At 44.9% G+C, this 17,625-nt stretch overlaps 1 protein-coding gene across 2 annotated transcripts in view; it reads right to left on the reverse strand.

The window, feature by feature from the left end:
* Nucleotides 1-234: 234 nt before the first annotated feature.
* Nucleotides 235-17,625, reverse strand: part of MGAT4B (alpha-1,3-mannosyl-glycoprotein 4-beta-N-acetylglucosaminyltransferase B) — an 80,566-nt gene continuing 63,175 nt past the window's right edge. The window contains exons 10-15 of one of the 2 annotated variants that reach the window (XM_035105635.3): nt 13,459-13,566; nt 11,754-11,947; nt 10,302-10,380; nt 7,921-8,008; nt 2,246-2,358; nt 235-1,308 (exon numbers count right to left, since the gene is read on the reverse strand). In XM_035105635.3, the coding sequence (XP_034961526.1) occupies nt 1,285-1,308; nt 2,246-2,358; nt 7,921-8,008; nt 10,302-10,380; nt 11,754-11,947; nt 13,459-13,566 (606 nt within the window). In that variant the 3' untranslated portion in view covers nt 235-1,284. Of the gene's footprint in view, nt 1,309-2,245; nt 2,359-7,920; nt 8,009-10,301; nt 10,381-11,753; nt 11,952-13,456; nt 13,567-17,625 lie in introns of both variants that reach the window. The other variant, XM_088661999.1, reaches the window with a different exon arrangement.

The raw sequence follows: 17,625 nt of genomic DNA on the forward strand, positions 1-17,625 counted from the left end.
CACATGAAGAATACCTGTGATAAAGGAGGAGAACATGCAGTTTGATGATGTTAAGGGCTAGTGTGTTAAATAGGTAGAGGAAGTGTCTGTAGGTTTTGGTTTAAATAGAAATCTTCCCCATTGCAAAATCTGTCTTAGCTATGTCTGTGCAGAAAACATGTCATACTTTTAATAGCCCTATAAAATCACACTTTGCCTTTCTGACTTTCCTAATTAATGAAAGAGCCAGTAAAATAAAATTTTACAGTGCACATTTTAATATATATATTTTATATAGATATACTTAAAAATCAAATGTATCCAATAATAAAAAATACAGCACATTAAAGTAGTATAACGCATTCCAGTGTATAGCTAGAGACATTGGTTTTTTTCTTTTTAAATTACTCTAATCCCTACCATTTGAGGACTGGCCTACATGGTTTATTTTTCTCCAAAATTCACACCAACCAGTAAATAACAGATATGGATTTAAAAGGATGGACTTTAGCACTCATTCTCAAGGCATGAAGACACTGGAGACTTCGACAGGAACTCTTATTGTATGAAGGGCACATGTACAACCCTGGCAGGCACAGTGTGGTTTTTCATTTCCCTGCCATTCTGTCCCCTCCATACATCCCTTCCCTTCCCTCCCACCTCAGACCAGTTACCCCTCGTATTTAATCCTCAGCTTTAGTCTGGAGCAACTGCTTTTACTTACACACATGGGGCCGGAGGTGCAGTCTGCTTTCCTCCCAAACTGCGCCAGTGCTTCACTTGACAGTTGAGCTGCCCTCGCAGTTAGCCTTCATAGTCCTTAAACCCGTATTTCTAAATGCACCCTTTAGTGATACATTCAGGAATCAACACCCAAGGGGCCAGGGGTGGGGGAGGGGTGGGAAGAGAGGAAGAGGCATGGGAATAGTGTGTGTGGTCCTTGCTCAAAGGAAGGGGGGAGAACAAATCTTTTACACAGAAAGTTAGTCTCCAAGGTCCTCTTTTTGCAGCTGCAGCAGCTGGATCCAAGATAGGCCGGCACTAGTGCTTCATTTTTTAAATTCAGTCCAGCACCTGTGCATAAAAAAATGCTTCTCTTCTCCCAGTAAACGTGGTCCAGCATCCCTTAAGGCCCTGCCAAGTTTCACCAACATTTTCTTCCTGTTCTGGGAGCAGCAGGTGCCCTTCAGCAGGCACCTTTTACTAGGCTGCTCCTAATCTGCTGTGTCTGCAGTTTCATAGACAAGAGGAAGAAGAGGAGAAGAGCTGACAGCCATGTTGTGCATTATCCCTGTGTCTTGAAGTTCAGTCAGCTTTCTTCAGGAATATCTGAAAGTACATGGATTAGCAAAACAACAGAAAAAGGTCACAGCTTGGCAAATCTGTTTTTTCTCCTCTAGAATATTGCCCTATTAATTAATGCCAAGTGCAAGAGAAAAGAGTTCTGTCTCTTCTGGACAACTGTACCTGAAGCAAATCACAGCATGAGATCTCTGTTGGAAATAGGGGGGGGGATTTCACAGTTAACACATAAAATCACAGTTGCAGGCAGGTGCAACTGCTGTCTAGAGCAGGCATAGGCAAACTCGGCCCTCCAGATGTTTTGGGACTACAACTCCCATCATCCCTAGCTAACAGGACCAGTGGTCAGGGATGGTGGGAATTGTAGTCTCAAAACATCTGGAGGGCTGAGGTTGAGGAAGCCTGGTCTAGAGGATCTGATTACCAAGCTTCTACTTCATCAAATCCGTTTGCATCACCTCACAAGCCCGATGCAACAACCAAATAAGCAAACCACTCCTGTTCATCTGAGCACCAAAGTGTGTTTTATCTTCTAAGCAACATACATTCTCCTTTCTGGCTTTGGGAGGTAGGTCTCTTGAGTTGTGCTGGGTGGGGGACTGCTCCTGTGAAGGTGGTTGTCAGGAAGCTAAGTCTGTCTCTATGGAGGCCTGTGGTCAATTACTGTGGTTACTTACCAAATGCATGCCTGGGGAAAGACCCAGAGAATCCCCGGCAGGTTGCATTGCCAACTGGCATCTGTGCTCAGCTCCTGGCAATTACAAGCTGCAATTTTAAAATTCCCCACTGTGCCCCAGATAGAACTGTCTGGGGCATTGCAGGCAATGGCCCTCAACGGGCACTGTATCTTTCAAGAACTTTCTTTCCCTGTCCCGGCTAGACAGATCAGTTGGCGGAAAGGTTAAGTGGGAGCTGCTGTAATCACCACCCTTACAAAGGAGTTTTTCCCAGGAAAACATATTACCTCGCTCAAGATGATCCATACAGGAGAGTCAGTCTGGATGGTTAGCCGTATTGCTTCCAGAGGCCCAAAGGAAGGGTCCACTTCTCCTTCAGCAATGCCCTTTGAAAAAGAGCCTGCACAATGGACAAAGAAAATAAACTTCAGGACAACTCTCAGTTCCTCTTAGTGGCAGCACCACCACTGCACGCTCAGCTCTCCATGGTGAAACGGGGGTAATTTCTGCAGGCTGGCTCCAGCATATGCAGTCATGCCTAGAAATGTCAGGGCATGCACTGGAGCCCCTGTGCTCAAACAAAGGGGTGCTGCTTGCAATGTGAAATGCAGTCAGTCATGGTAACTGCTGTGGCTCCTAAGCCACCATCTCCCTCTTTCAGAGAAGTCAGTGGAGCTACCTAAAACAAACTCCTCTTTTCAGTTTACATGACTGGCTGTAGGGGAGTGTGCTCATGAGGAAACATTTCCTACCCACTGTTCTACAAGCTGACCCGGTTTATAAAAACCACGCCTTGTGTGAATTCGCATGACTGGATTTTCAAGTGATGAGCATGTCACACAATATTATTGCCCTACTTGCTGCAGGGTTACTCAAAATATGTACAGCAAGCCTGGCGTGGTCATGTTAACATTAAAATGCCACACACCTGAATATTTAGTGATGACCAAGTGATGAACCTCCTGCTAGCTCAGTGTAGATGTTTCAAATGCAGGCAGCCTCCTGGGTTTGGCTTCCGCTCCTGCCTAATTTTTACACACTGGCCTCTTCCCTTTTTAACAGAGCTAACAACCATGTAGTAGTAAGAATGACTTTGTGAATGAGTTATGCTCTGTAGACATACAAAGTTTTTTTTCCTGAAAGAAAATACCATATTGCCCAAGAGGAAGGATGTGGCTATTGACATCTGCTTTTAAAAAGAGTTCTTGAGAAATCTTAATCTTAATACATTACATGATGAGGGGGCACAATGTTTGACCTCCATACTAGTGGTCCCCAAATAATAGCTTTCTGGAGGTGGAAGCAATATCCAAACAAGACATAACCATGACAGTTACAGACCACCAAACAATACCACTACACTAGGTTGTGGTGTGAATGGCTGCAAACTTCAATTCTTCCCTCCCCTGAAGAAACTTAAAGGATTACAGTAGTACCTCGTCTTGCGACCGGGATCCGTTCCGGAGCCCAGGACAATGGACAAAGTGCTGTGCATGGAGCGGTTTGTGCTTCTGTGTATGCGGCGAACCCGGCAGTAACCCATGCCAGTACTTCTGGGTTTGCCGCGGATGTTTGATGGAACAGGCGCTTGACAAGGTGGATGCTAGACGAGGTACTTAGTTCCATTTTTTTATATATATTTAGTTCCATGTTTTTATGCTTTGCAAAGCTGCAGCTGTCCAGTAGGTGGTACTGCTTTATCATATATTATAATCTCTCACTCTCATTCTCTCTCACACACAAATAGTGAATTCATTCTCTGTGTACTGATCCTTATGTAATGAAAATGGCACTATCCATAACAAAGGGGGTGCCCCTACACACACATGCAACCCCCCATCTAAGATGGCACATGGAGAGTGCCAGTTGTCAGTGCTTTTTTTTTTCTAGAAAAAGAGGTGCCAGAACTGAGTTCTGCAGAGTTCCTGCTGAAAAAAGCACTGCCTGTTGTTGATGTAAATGGAAATCTGGAGGGGGAAGGAAAGGAAAGGAGTATCCTGAAAGGTCATTAGGAATCCTAGGAAAATCAGAAGAGCCTGCTGGACCCAGGACCCATCTAGTCCAGCATCCTGTTCTCACGGGCCAATCACATACCTGTGTGGAACTTGAGAGAGCAACAGCACTCTGCCCATCTGCATTACCCAGAAACTGGTAATCAGAGGCACACTGCCTCTGACAGTGAAGGTAGAATGTCTGTTAGCCACTGATAGCCTTGCCCTCCATTAATTTGTCTAATCTTTTAAAGATGTCCAAGTTGATGGCCATCACTGCCTCCTGTGGCAGTGAGTTCCATAGTTTACTAGGCACTGTGTGAACAAGGACTTTCTTTCATCTGTCCCGACTCTTCCAACATTCAGCATCATCAAATGCCCATGAGTTCTGGTGTTACGAGAGAGGGAGAAACACTTTTCTATATCCACTTTCTCCATGCCATGCATAATTTTACAAACTTCTACCGTGTCCCCTTGTACTTGCACTTTCTAACACTTCGTGTTCTTCGTGTATGCTCTCTTGCCATACTTGCCACAAGCCTGCAAATCAGAGTCAGTCTTGTGCCATGTGGCTGAGGCTGAGAGAAGAGCAGTTCGCCAAAATGACAGGGGTGATATTTGAAGGAGGGATTTCTCAATTTGTAGCACAATTTCCTAGTTGTTATGCTTTTTTTGCAGGGCTCTAATCCTCATAGACACTGCTACCTGCCGTTCATAATGTAAGAGCCACTTGATTCCTCACATCTTGTACTTTGGCACAGAAACGAGAATAAAAAATACATGTGAACCTTCACACACACACACACACACACACACACGTATATATGGTGACTCTCCAGAATCACAGGCCTTTTACCTGCTACCTGATCCTTGCTAACTGGTGATGGAAGGATTGAACCTGGGGCCTTTTACATGCAAGGCATAAGCTTGTATGTACATACAACACAGCGCTTTGGTTTGCCCCAATGGCAATTGTGAAGGACACAAACTTTCATGCAATCAATTTGTTAGTTTCATCTGCATGTTATTTTATTGCTTCCAGGCATTTTTGTAGTTGCATATGTTTCTGTAACTCTACAAAACTATTAAATAAATTGTTCTTAACACTGCATAGAAGTGGCATCTGGCGGCGGAGTATATGGCTGTGCTGCCCAGGGTGGGCGCACTCCCAAGGGGGGTGCCCTCCCAGGCACAGGACAGCTGCTCAGGAGCCAGAAGCGGTGTGCGCACCCTGCAGCTGGGGGCAGAGCAAGCTGCCCATGGCAGACATTCGGTGCGCCACCCACCCGTGATATCCAAGCCTCCCCCAAGCTGTCAAAACGAAGGGGGAAGGGTGGAATGCCGCCGGTAAAGCGGCACAGCTCCCCTCCTTACCCTGAAGGTTCGGGGTAGGCTTGGGAGTTGCGGGTGGGCGGTGTGCCGAATGTCACCCCCCTCAGTGAGGGCGTCCGGGGCGGTCCGTCCCCACCGCCCCCCCTTTCTACGCCCCTGGCATCTGGTAAAGGACTGTCCCTACTTCTGCACATTTTAAGGGGAAATAGCTATTGATCCACATATTTGCCCTTGCTAACTGAAGCTATGTATGGATATAATGTACTCTTGAAATCTATGCCTGCATGAAATGAGCCGCCATCTTAAAACAGCTGGGAAAAAATCTTCTTGCCTCTCTTTCTGCTATCCCAGCCATTACCATGCATTGCCTTTTTTTCCTCTTCAACATCTCCCAAATCAATTATTTTCTCTCTGCTACAATTTCTCTGCTACAATTATCATTTGCTATCAGTTCCTCTCTCTCCAAGTCTACTGTAACTTTTTGTCCTGATCAATATGCCTGCAGTCTTTCCTTTCTCGTGTCAACTAGAAACACCTTTGGTAAAATTTCTCCACCCACCTGTCACACCCTGTGCAATCATGTCACCTCTCTCCTCAAGTCAACACTGGTACCCTGCTGTTTTGCATATCAAATCCAAGCTTCTAGCTCTGGCATGGAATGCAGACTCTTATTTGCCTCTGCTTCTCTCCTTGCTTTCCCTGTTTTGCACAAGGACATTGTGACACCATACAACTTTGGCTGCCCTCTCCTGCTGCAGCTATCATGGAGTTTCCTAGGCCTGGAAAAGCACTTCCTGTCTTATCCAGCTAGTTACCTCCTCTGCCTTCAAAAGTCCACCAAATTCTGCAAAGCCTTTCCTGCACTGCTAGAGTCTCCATTTTTCCTGCCACCACTTAAACCAGGCATCCCCAAACTTCGGCCCTCCAGATGTTTTGGACTACAATTCCCATCTTCCCCGACCACTGGTCCTGTTAGCTAGGGATCATGGGAGTTGTAGGCCAAAACATCTGGAGGGCCGCAGTTTTGGGATGCCTGACTTAAACCCTTCCCACTCACCTTATTTCTCTTAACGTTCCCCAAAGGCCACTTCAATGAGGCTTTAAATTACAAGTGAGCAGTAGCCAGGAAATGACTGGATACCTACTCAAGGACATTTTTAGAGAGAGAGACAACTGAATATACCTGTGGACTTAGTTCCCATTGATATGTACTGTATAGCATATGTATTTTGTACTCATAAATCATATTCAAATTCCAAAACAGCCTGTTTTCAAGAGGACTGCAAACCCTCTGGGCTGGGCATGTGCAGATCACAGCTTCATAAATGGGGTTTGAAGGCACAGCAAAACCAAACAGCTAATGCACTTTGGGTGAAGACATACCTCTGGTGTGTACAGAAATATGCAAATAGGACTTGGAAAAGTGGCAAGGAAGAATGACTTTGCTTCATTTTAAGCCACTAATGTGTACACAGCCTCAGACCTGGTGCTCAATGAGGCTTAAGCCATTCTAGCAACAAGAATGTGCAGATTGCTTACAAGGTGCAGCTATGATACTTCCTCAGCTATAGCTTGTGCCTCTCAACAATCAAGGAATTCTCTGATTCACACAACATAAATGCATAGGCTGAGGACCACTTCTGATGTTACAGTTCCTGCTCCCTTTTGCTTTTGCTTATTCATTGGAGGTATTGCAACTTTTCAAATACAAAACATCCCTCTTCCATGTCCTCCTTCCCCCAATCCCAGACACACAGACACTCAGTGAGATCTGAAAGTTACCGTACTGGGGCCAGAAGTGCGTAATCTAAGTCCAACCCCTAGCATGGTTTTTGACTTGTTAAAAAAACCCAACAACAACTGGTAACAAACAACCAAGACACACCCACTGGCTGGCACATGTGGAAAGTGCTCAGAGTAGGGTTTCAGACCCACAAGTACCCAACAAGACACCATTCCTACAGGCAGGAAGATGTAAACCTGTAACCATTTGTTCCCCTAGTTCCTGCAATTGTTTTCAGAAAGCAAGTAGGCAAAGGAGATGATGCTGGAAGCTGCCCAGAAAGAGCAGCAGGATCAGTAAATGGTTTCTGCCACAGAGCGCCAAAGCTCCAATCATAAAAAGACAACACATGGGAACAGGCTCCACTGATTCCACACATCAATGTGCTTAAGAAGAGAACTAAAGAGAAAAACACTTTTCATTTCATTTCATTTCTTTTTTTTACTGCCCCAAAGAACAATTTGAGATTAACTGTATAATCAAGCTGTTCTTTTCGTCCTTCAGGTTTATCCGTACTTCTTGACCTCTGCAGTGTTGTCAACATTTGCATTTGCACAGTGTTAGCCAGGAAAATCCACCTCAGCAAAGTCTTTAAAACGAAGACATATGCAAATTCTAACCCTTGGAAAAATGACAAAAATGTCATGTGTGTTCTGAGTGAATGACTTTCACTCTAAATTCCAGGTCAAGGGTGGGGTGGGGGTGTGTGCTAATTAATTCAAGATAAGTTTGTCTCGCACCCCTGAAACCTTCCATGCAATCACTCTCTGCGTAATTGTGTTATCTGAACAGCAACATACCACAGTGCATTATCCACAACCAGCAGGCTGCTGTTTGCCTTGAACCAGCAATTTACCTATCTGTATGTAGCCGTCAGATGTCCTGTGGTACTTGAATGCTGTCGCTCTTCCCTCCTGCAGGGCTTCCTTATCTGACTGGAGACTCTGTGCAGGAAAAGAAACAAGAAGGATTTAGGCAGCCTGCTGCGGGTACAGTTTAAACCACTATGGTCATAAAACATCAGGCAATGTTTACTTTTTCAGAGACACAGAATTACTCTAGCATACTGGGTTGCTGGAAGACCTCCTCTATGCTTTCAAGGACCCCCCCCCCAAAAAAATAAGTCTATTAAAATATACCTTGTAAGGACTACCTTTTTCCTGCCACAGGTACTGTACTTTAAATAGAGAATGAATAAGCAGGCTTGCTGCTAGGTTTTGGAATAATGCCTCAGGAATTTGAATTTGAATTCAGATTAGGTGGCACAGGCTTCTCAGAAGCTTCCATTGCTAAGCCCCTTGACCCCATACCATGCTTACCAGATTTTTTTCAGTGAATCCGGGGACCCTTTTCTTTTAATTTCATGCTTTATTAACCATAATTAAAGGAGGCACAAGGGGTTCACAATCCACATTAAACCGAGCTATGGACAGGCCCTTGGAAGTTTTGCCCTGGTGTAATATTATATTCCTGTCATTTAGAAGCACCACTTCCATCCAGGGGCGAAAGGAGACTTTATTTCACCTGGGTCAAAGACCCAGTTTGGCACACACATTTGTGTACATACACCATAGCTGCCAAGTTTTCCCTTTTCTCGCGAGGAAGCCTATTCAGCATCCCTTTAAAAAAGGGATAACTTGGCAGCTATGACATACACACATAGGCAGGGGGCCTGAATGCCCACCCCCCTCTTCGGAGGCTTCATCTGGGGCAAAAAACCCAGCTAGCCCCTCTCCCCCAGTAGTTATGACACTGCTTCCACCAACACAACAATTTCAGCTTGAGTTGGCTTTTGTACCTGCTGGATAGCTGTGAAATGGAAATTCTGCTGAGTTGACATATAAAAGTATACTATATTTTTATTGCTAAAATTCATAAATGCCTCCTCCCACAGATATTACACTGACATCCATCCACATAAGTTGCTAGCAGAGCCCCAAGCTCCTTCCCAAGAGGCCCTCTAATTGGTATTCTGCGTTTTCTCAGAATACAGTTATACACACACACATATATATACACAGAATACTTAGCTATACACAAACATATATACTGTATTCCCAGTCACACTCAGCTCATGACAGAAGAATCACAGAATCCTACAGTTGGAAGGGACCCCCGAGGGTCATCTAGTCCAACCCCCTGCAATGCAGGAATCTCAATCTGAAACCATTCAATCTGAAACCATACCAGACCCTGCTTAGCTTTGCAAACGTGCCAGCAGTTTTAATGCTGCGCCCATTCTTACCCATAATGCCCTTCTGAATTCAGGGTTCTGCTCCAGCTCTGCAGAGCTCTCCCCTTCTCACCCCACTGCTACTTCCTGAACAATGGACAATAAGGTGCCTTTGCTCTAACCACAAGGCCACATGTCCTCTGCAGAGGTATCTCCCCACTCTTGAGAAACCCCAGAACCCCGAATTCCCAGACAACTTCCTCTAACCTACTACTATGCACTCTGTTTCCAAAGCCCTTTTCGGGATCCAAGATTAGTTTTATTTATTTCCAGCAGGCCAGCATGCTTCCCAGCAAACCAAGACTTTACGCAGTAGTGCCAGCCAACTTCTGTTTCCCTTCTGCAACTTGCACGGAGGGTGCAGGGCTTACCCCACCACCCAATCTCCCCGTTTACTCTCTCCTGACTTTTAAAAAAAGAGTCATGGAAGACAGAAACCATTAAGAATGCTTGTGCCTTTGGGACCCGGGAGGCTCCAATCGGCAGCTGCTGCAGGCAGAAGAGGAGGAGGCAATTTTTTTTTAAAAAAAGAAGAGCCTTCTGATGGTGAAGAGAGAACTCCCAGGCTCCACCTGGCTCAGATTGAGCTTGGTGGGATCATCAGCTGGGAGTGCCGGCACCCCCCCAACTCCCAAGCATACCCCAAGCCTGGGGGAAGAGGGTTGAGCTCCGCTTTCCTGGTGGTGCCGGCAAAGCCCTGCACAGCCTCATCAGGATGGCACCCGGAGTGCGCTGCACCCGTCTTGCTCCGCCACTGCTGCCCCTGCCACATTTCCCAGGGACATTTAATGAAATCCGGAGACATTCTGGGGGTGGAATTTTTCTGGGGACAGAGTTGCAAATCTGGGGGCTGTCCCCAGGAAACGGGGATGTCTGGTAACCCTACCCCATACATATTCTTCTCATGGAATCCAACCACAAAGTAACAAAAATCTGGGTTATAATCTCCTAAACCTTGGTCTCCCACCTCACACGAACTCCTATGGTAAGCTCAGTAAACTTACGTCAAAAGGTAACACTTCCACAGTTGTGTTGAAGAGCTTGTCTTCAGGGTGTTCAATATTGCCACTGCGGAAGAAAAACCTGTGGGGCAGGAACCAGCAATGAATGCACAGCTTCATAGGGGATGGAACACAGAAGGACCCCACCAGGCATAAGCTCACCCAACAGGGGCCTCTCCTCCCACAGAAAGCCTCCTTTGAGAGAAAGATGGCTCAAAGTGCACAAACAACTAATTATGGATTGATTGTTTGATTGCGCTTGCAAATTAAGCACTCCATCGCATATGAATATCAGTAAGAAGTGCAATTATCTTCTCCTATGATGAGAACAGTTCACTATTCAGTGATACCAAGCTGGAAACGTAAGAAGTGACTTCTTGTGCTTCCTGAACGGATTCTGGGAAGGATAAAGCCACACACCCAAGATGTTCCCATGTTAACAAATCAAGAGGGAGAGGGGGAACACCCACCCACCCACCCCGGACATTAAATGCTCAGGGAAATTTAACAGACAAACAAATGGACTTCTGCATACCACATTCAATTTTCCCCATAATTCCTGCACATGATTTAAGTTGCAAACCAGGGGCCAGATTCAGTTCATGAGTTCTGCAAGTAGAAGCCAGTGCAAGATTCTTCTGCTAGCACAATAGGACTTTTCCCCCTCTCACCTCCCACCACCTTCCTAAATTGTCTGGGGTGTGTGTGTTAGGGGAACCCCTAGACTAGCACATGGGGGAAGGAGAGGGGAGATCATTCTGTCTGGCAAGCTGACGCAATAAACTCAGCACTACATTAAATTCCTCCCCTGGAATGGCAACTTGTGGCCCTCTAGAGACCGCGGGACCACAAAAGCCCTGCTTGGCCTATCATTATGTTTTCATAATTGGCCAGCCCAATGCCCAGTGCCTATGGGAAACTCACAACCAAGACATAAGTGCAACAGAATTCTCCCGCTCATGAGCCTCATATCAATGGCTGGGACTGATGGGATTTGGAGTCTAGTTACATCTGGAGAGCCACATTCCTATTGCAGATGAATATTTCTTAGAGGTATCAGAATGAGGCAAAACACACTTTCATGAAAGCACTCAAATCTTGACTGCACATGATTCACAATGGTATCGGAACAAAAAAACCCCAAAAAACCTAATTAAGCATACCCTATTAGAAAGCAGGATGGGCTCTAGGTGACTTGGGCGCCACTGAGACTTGGGTAGAATTCCCTTTGTAACTGAATAAGCCAATTAATTACATCTGTGCTTTAGTTTACTATCTGTAAGGCTGTGCAGGCAGAACTGAAAGCTAAAAGGCCGTATGTGGGAGAAGCAGGGCGATGAGTGGATGAGATGCAACCTGCCTTTCAGATGAACTCTTGTTCTACCACAGGGGAGAGGGGATGAGTGACTTTTAAATGTCAAGCTAACCTCCCCCCACAAATCCCCACATACTCACCGTTCAATGCGTAGGGGCTTAAAGAAGCGAAAGCGTATGAAGTCACCCGCCGTGGGGGTAAATGCCCAAAAGAAATCTTCCCTCAGATACGCTTTCTCCAAGGAGAAGTGCTGGTAGGTTTTCAGGCTGGTGCTAACTTCTGCAGGAGGGTTGACGTGTTCTTTTCGGAGTGCTTGCTTTCCAAAATCTTTGTCCTCAACATGCAAGGTAAAAGCAAAACAATTTAAACTATATAAAACTGTGTTTCCTACTCCCATTGCACTTTTATGGAAATACTGCTATGCTAATGCATGGGCAGTGGGGGGGGGGGCTGGTTTAATTAAGGGGGCTTTAAATCTTTCCTCCCTAGCCTCACTCTTCATCATCTCATCACCATCCAGGCTGCTGTTCGGGCTTCACAAAAACTTAGCTTTATCTCTTGTTCTCTCCCTCTGTGTATTCAGTCCATCACCAAAGCCATGTCACTTCTGCCTGCACATTGTGAAAATACACCTCAGCAAGAAACTCTGGTTCACAATCCAGTCATCTCCTGCCTTTGTACCTTTTCCTTGCTTGGCTTCTGTTGTACCACTGCTCAGGCCCCTCATGTCTATCATTCACCTCTCTCATCCCTCCAGTCTCTCAGATGATGTCATGCCTCTCTTTAAACGTCAGCAATGGCCCTCCCGTCCACCCTGCGATCCAGCACAAAGCCCTCACTCTTATCTTCAAAAGCACTCCATAGCCTTGGCTCCCCTTTTCTTTCCACGCTTGGATGTCAATATATTCCTGATTAAGACTGTTTATTATTATTTTTGTTTAGAAAAATATATATAATACTCTTAATCAAAAATCAATAAATCTATAAGGGGTATACATAAAACAATGAGAAACAGACAAATAAGCAAATATTAGTTTGCATAACTGTTGCTCTTCAAACTCCCTTCCTCCCACCCCACCCCAACTTCTGTCTGCCCTTTCTCTCACATTGCCCCACATGCCTGGAACGCCCTTCCAAGAACATCTATGCAACATTGCCCTTCTCACTCTGTCTTCAAATCTATCCTCAAAACTCCCTATTTCTGTGATCCCTCTGGCAATACCCCTCTCTCCTGAGTCCTCTCCTTGGAAAAGGGAGGGAGGGAGGGAGGGAGGGAGGGGTGGGGGGACTTAAGAGAACCAAAATCTGTGTGAAGTAAGAGAGAGAGAGATAAACTTAAGAATCCTAGAACTGGACCTTTAGATTAGTTTTAGTAGAGCTCACTGAAACTAGTACAACTCTCAAATGTGTCATGATGCCCAAGTTTTACAGTCAAATATTTGCATGGAGTTCCCGTCCTCTGCCCAGAGTCACTTTCCAAAGAACACTGCTGATATGAGGCTTTTAAAGCTACTGCAACACATAGCTACTGAATGCTGGCTAGCAGCTATTAATCAGAGTTGATACCTGCCATGCTCCAGTTCCCTTGGCTCCTGACCCCGATGCCTCCCCTTTGCTTCCAAGCCATTAACAATTTCTTTCATACTCTGTCAGTGAAGCATCCACTCCCTCTCTGCAGAAGAAGCACAACTCACCTCTCTTCCCTAGGGAAGACACCTGCATTGAAAGCACCTGCTTTCCCTGCCTAAACTGCTACACTTATTTGAAAACTTATCACATTTTACATATATATTTGCCCAATGCATAGAGATGCAGTTTCCCAGTCCTATGACCTCACATACTCACTTTCAGCTTCTGTATTTTACCAGCGAGGGAGGAGTGGGTTCCTACGTGCTGGAAGAGTGAGGGCTTGAAGCGTATCCTCAGGTTTGCCTTCTGTCTGTCACAATGTTTCTAAAATAAATAATAATAATAATAATAATAATAAATCAAGATTTGTGCTTCACACTTAGGAGAAAGTACAAAGTAGGAAATAGGTTGGTTAACCACTTTCAGTCAAGTTTGCCATTAGGGACACAATTACATTTCAACTGTAAGTGTGAAAGCAGTGGCTTCCAAGAAGGCATGTCCAAACCACACTTAAGCTGCTATTTCCGTCTTCAGTCTAAGGCTGTGTACACACAATGGGTGGGATTCAGCTAATGACTCCCACTAGAGCAGGGGTAGGCACGCGGGTGGCGCTGTGGTCTAAACCACAGAGCCTAGGGCTTGCCGATCGGAAGGTCAGCGGTTCGAATCCCCATGACGGGGTGAGCTTCCGTTGCTCGGTCCCAGCTCCTGCCAACCTAGCAGTCTGAAAGCAAATCAAAGTGCAAGTAGATAAATAGGTACCGCTCCAGCAGGAAGGTAAATGGCGTTTCCATGCACTGCTCTGGTTTCGCCAGAAGCAGCTTAGTAATGCTGGCCACATGACCCGGAAAAATTGTCAAATGTTCTGGCTCCCAAACACCACAAACGTTCAATGCTCAAAACGTTCTGGCTCCCGAACACTACAAACCCAGAAGTGACTGTTCCGGTTTGCAAACTATTTTTGGAAGCTGAACGTCCAATGGGGCTTCCGCGGCTTCAAATGGCTGCAGAAGCTTCCTGCAGCCAATCAGAAGCTGCAATTTGGTTTCCAAATGTTTTGGAAGTCGAACAGACTTCCAGAACGGATTCTGTTCGACTGTACTTTGAAGTGCTCCTATTGCATTTAAAGCACATTCAAAACACATTCTATCCCTCAAAGAATTCTTGGCCCTGTGATTTACCCTACACAGAATTACAACCATGCCCAGAATTCTTTGAGATATAGAATGTGCTTTGAACATGCTTTAAAGGTATAGTGTGTACACAGCCTAAGTGTTGTGAAAGTATTTTGAATACATATTTACTACCCTGAAAACAAATATCTCAGAATGAAGCAAATGTGTGTATAAAAATGTTTCTGCCACACTTAAAACGCTTAGGTATGCCTTCATCTACATCAAAGTTGGTATGAAGGTCTAGTTCCAAGTGGACCACTATCTTCCCTTGACTGGTATTTCAACTTCTTAAAAATGTTTAAAAGATGATGGATATGGATTGAGACCAGCAGTCCAGCTCAATTCTGGTGTCACCACTAGTGAGCCATTTGCCCCAGTCAGAATGAAGTACAGCTCAGGAATGTTTTCTTTAATTGGATTTCAACTGAGCCAGGCTGCTAGACTCAACTCTAAGAGAGGTTGGATGTGTTAGGATCTCACTAGGAACACAATGATTAGAATAAATATATAAACTTGTGCACACATGTTTGCCCTTCGTTTTGTTGATACATGCTTGGTTGTTTATATGGAGCCTGAACAGCAATGTATTGTTGATCTCTAGCAACCTGCTAGAGTCAGGGAATGGGAAGGAGGCGGGAAGGAGGCAGCTTTGGGCATCTGGACACCATGACCTTCTGCTTGGTGTAGGGAGTCTCATGAATGTGCCATTTGTTGTTGTTGTTTAGTCGTTTAGTCGTGTCCGACTCTTCGTGACCCCATGGACCATAGCACTGTTAAATTAATTAAGTAGCTGCCGGGATAAATCATGGGCCTTCCTCCCAACTTCATATGTTTGTATTGTCTGTTCATAAAATACTGTTTTGCTGGTGTCCATTGCAACTGTCTCATTTTGTCTCTACACAGCTAAGAGGAAACTGAGCCACTTCCTGTTTCTACCACCAGTTTGTAAAAGATAAAATTCTGAACAACTCTAGATGGGTAGCAAGCAAATCTGTGGCACTTTTTCTTAAAAAATAAAAAAATCCTCTACCCAACTCTGTCACCTGGGAGAGTTTGAGAATACATTTGTGAATGAAAATATGCTGCACGTAGGAGACTTATGAAGAATAGAGACACACAGGCATGAAGGAGAAACTGAGCGCTGAGCAAATAAGCTTTTGAAGTTGGTGCATGCACAGACTATTTTACTTATACTGTAGTACTGTGAAAAGGAGGTATAAACTGTGCCCAATACCACTTTCACTTCTACCACCACCTTCCTGAAACACAAAACTTGTCTAGAAGCAAGTCTGAAGCTGTTTCTCTTCTTGTCTACTCATTATCGACCCCTCCTCCTTGCATCACTAGAGGCTTTTTTCTCTTTTAAATGTCTGTAGCTGTATGCCGCTGAACCCTTGCGCCAATTCACCTTGTTAATTTAAGTTGCTAATTTCTCTTAGAATAAGCAAAAGCTGCCCACTTAAGAATACTATTTTATTATCTTTTCCCAAGGTCATTCCCCACTGCCCTGCCCTGCCTCCCTTTCATGAGGCAAATGGCAAACGGGTTTATAAAAGGTGTGATTGCCTGATGCCAGCATTTATTAAGGAAAACGTATTTAAAATCTTAGCCTGCAATTTTATGTGAAGGAAAATGTGCAACCATTAGGAGGACTAGGACAGCAAAAGACAAAGCAAAATGAAATGTGCCCAAACCACCATGTCACTCTCTGATCTTTTTTAAAGGCATCACCTACCCCTGTCCCATTTTTGTCCCCTACAAAAATCCTGTCTGTCACATGTTTGCATTCCCACCTCGTTTCTTGAGGTGTGGCATACTTTATGGCTGGTCCCAAGAAGTGGTGGTCTGGATGTACATTTTTATCAATGTGAGGTGCTAAATCTTTAGCTAGGAAATTATTAAACAAATATAACAGAAAACAACAACAACAGAACTCACAAATCCCACTGGGTAGGCCTTTTTAAAACCGAGAACTCGCACGTTTTTGGAATGGCAGTCACCTGTGGTTCCACTGCCAATACAGCAGTCTACCTAATATGGGTAAGAAGGGGCCCCTTGAGGCAGCCCTCTCTCACGGACACAGGTTGCTTTCCAAAACCATTTGTACTACCTGTAACACTTGGCATTGCAGGCATATTCCCTGAAGCCCTGCTCTAAAATAATCCCTAATCCAGCTCTCATTACTTTAGAAAATTAAAAACCTGGCTCCATTCATGAGAGAATTCCTGAATGCAGCTAGCAAAGGGCTCATTCCTGCCTGATGTTAAGTGGGACACAGCAGTCAAGAGCGGTTCCACTTTCTGCCTTGTGCCTTCTTATTGTTGTTACCAATGCAGCTAATGAAAGCAGCTACAGCGGGGGAACTCTAAAAGTTGGTTTTCAGACAAAAGGAAGAGATATTCAGATCAGGCAAAGCATTTCACCACTAAACCTCAGGTCAGGCAAACTTTCAATCAAGGAGACAAATCCTACAAGTCACCAATTTGATTCTACACAGCAGGATTTACAAGAGCAAGTCTGGTTTAAAAGACTGTTGTGCAGAGTTAATCAGGCAAGCAGCAGGAGTGGGAGCCAGAAATCTATGCTGGAACTAGGTTACATTTTAAAATAGACAGTGATTTAGATGCTCTCAGGATCCCCTGGAAAGCATGCCAGGGGGCGGGAGGAGGGAATTTGGAAGGGGAAGGCAAGCAAAGGTGGATGCACAGTGACATTGAAACTATGTTCTAGTTCAAGGCCTTGTAAACAAGATAAACACCAGCAACACCTCATTATTTTGACACAAAGCAAACCACAAGGCAAATCCCAGCCCAAGGAAAATCACTATCCACCCAGCAAACCAGGTGCTAGTCAGCCTCAGCTGCAGGGGAAGCAAAGTGTCTCTTTTGGCAAGTAGATATTTCTTTCTGTGGCAACTGCTGGTCTTTCCTGAGCATTAAGTGTTCGGGGGTGAGTGAACAAGCTTTGTTTGTTCCAGAAAAGGCTACATGTGGGTGCTAAAGATGGATTGGAACCAGGCAAGGAGATAGGCAGTAGCCGAGTCTTACTCTGGGTACTAAATGTCTCTTAAGAATAAGCAACCATTAAGTATGATGTCACAGGCAAATGGCTCTCTCCTGACTACCTTGCATCCAGTTGCAAGAATTACTTCATTACCCAAACTATTTGATGTGGTTTTTATTGGAGAGCATTTTGCATCAAAGCAATG

The sequence above is a fragment of the Zootoca vivipara genome, chromosome 2 (genome assembly GCF_965207765.1).
Source record: "Zootoca vivipara chromosome 2, rZooViv2.hap1.1, whole genome shotgun sequence".
NCBI classification, from domain to species: domain Eukaryota; kingdom Metazoa; phylum Chordata; class Lepidosauria; order Squamata; family Lacertidae; genus Zootoca; species Zootoca vivipara.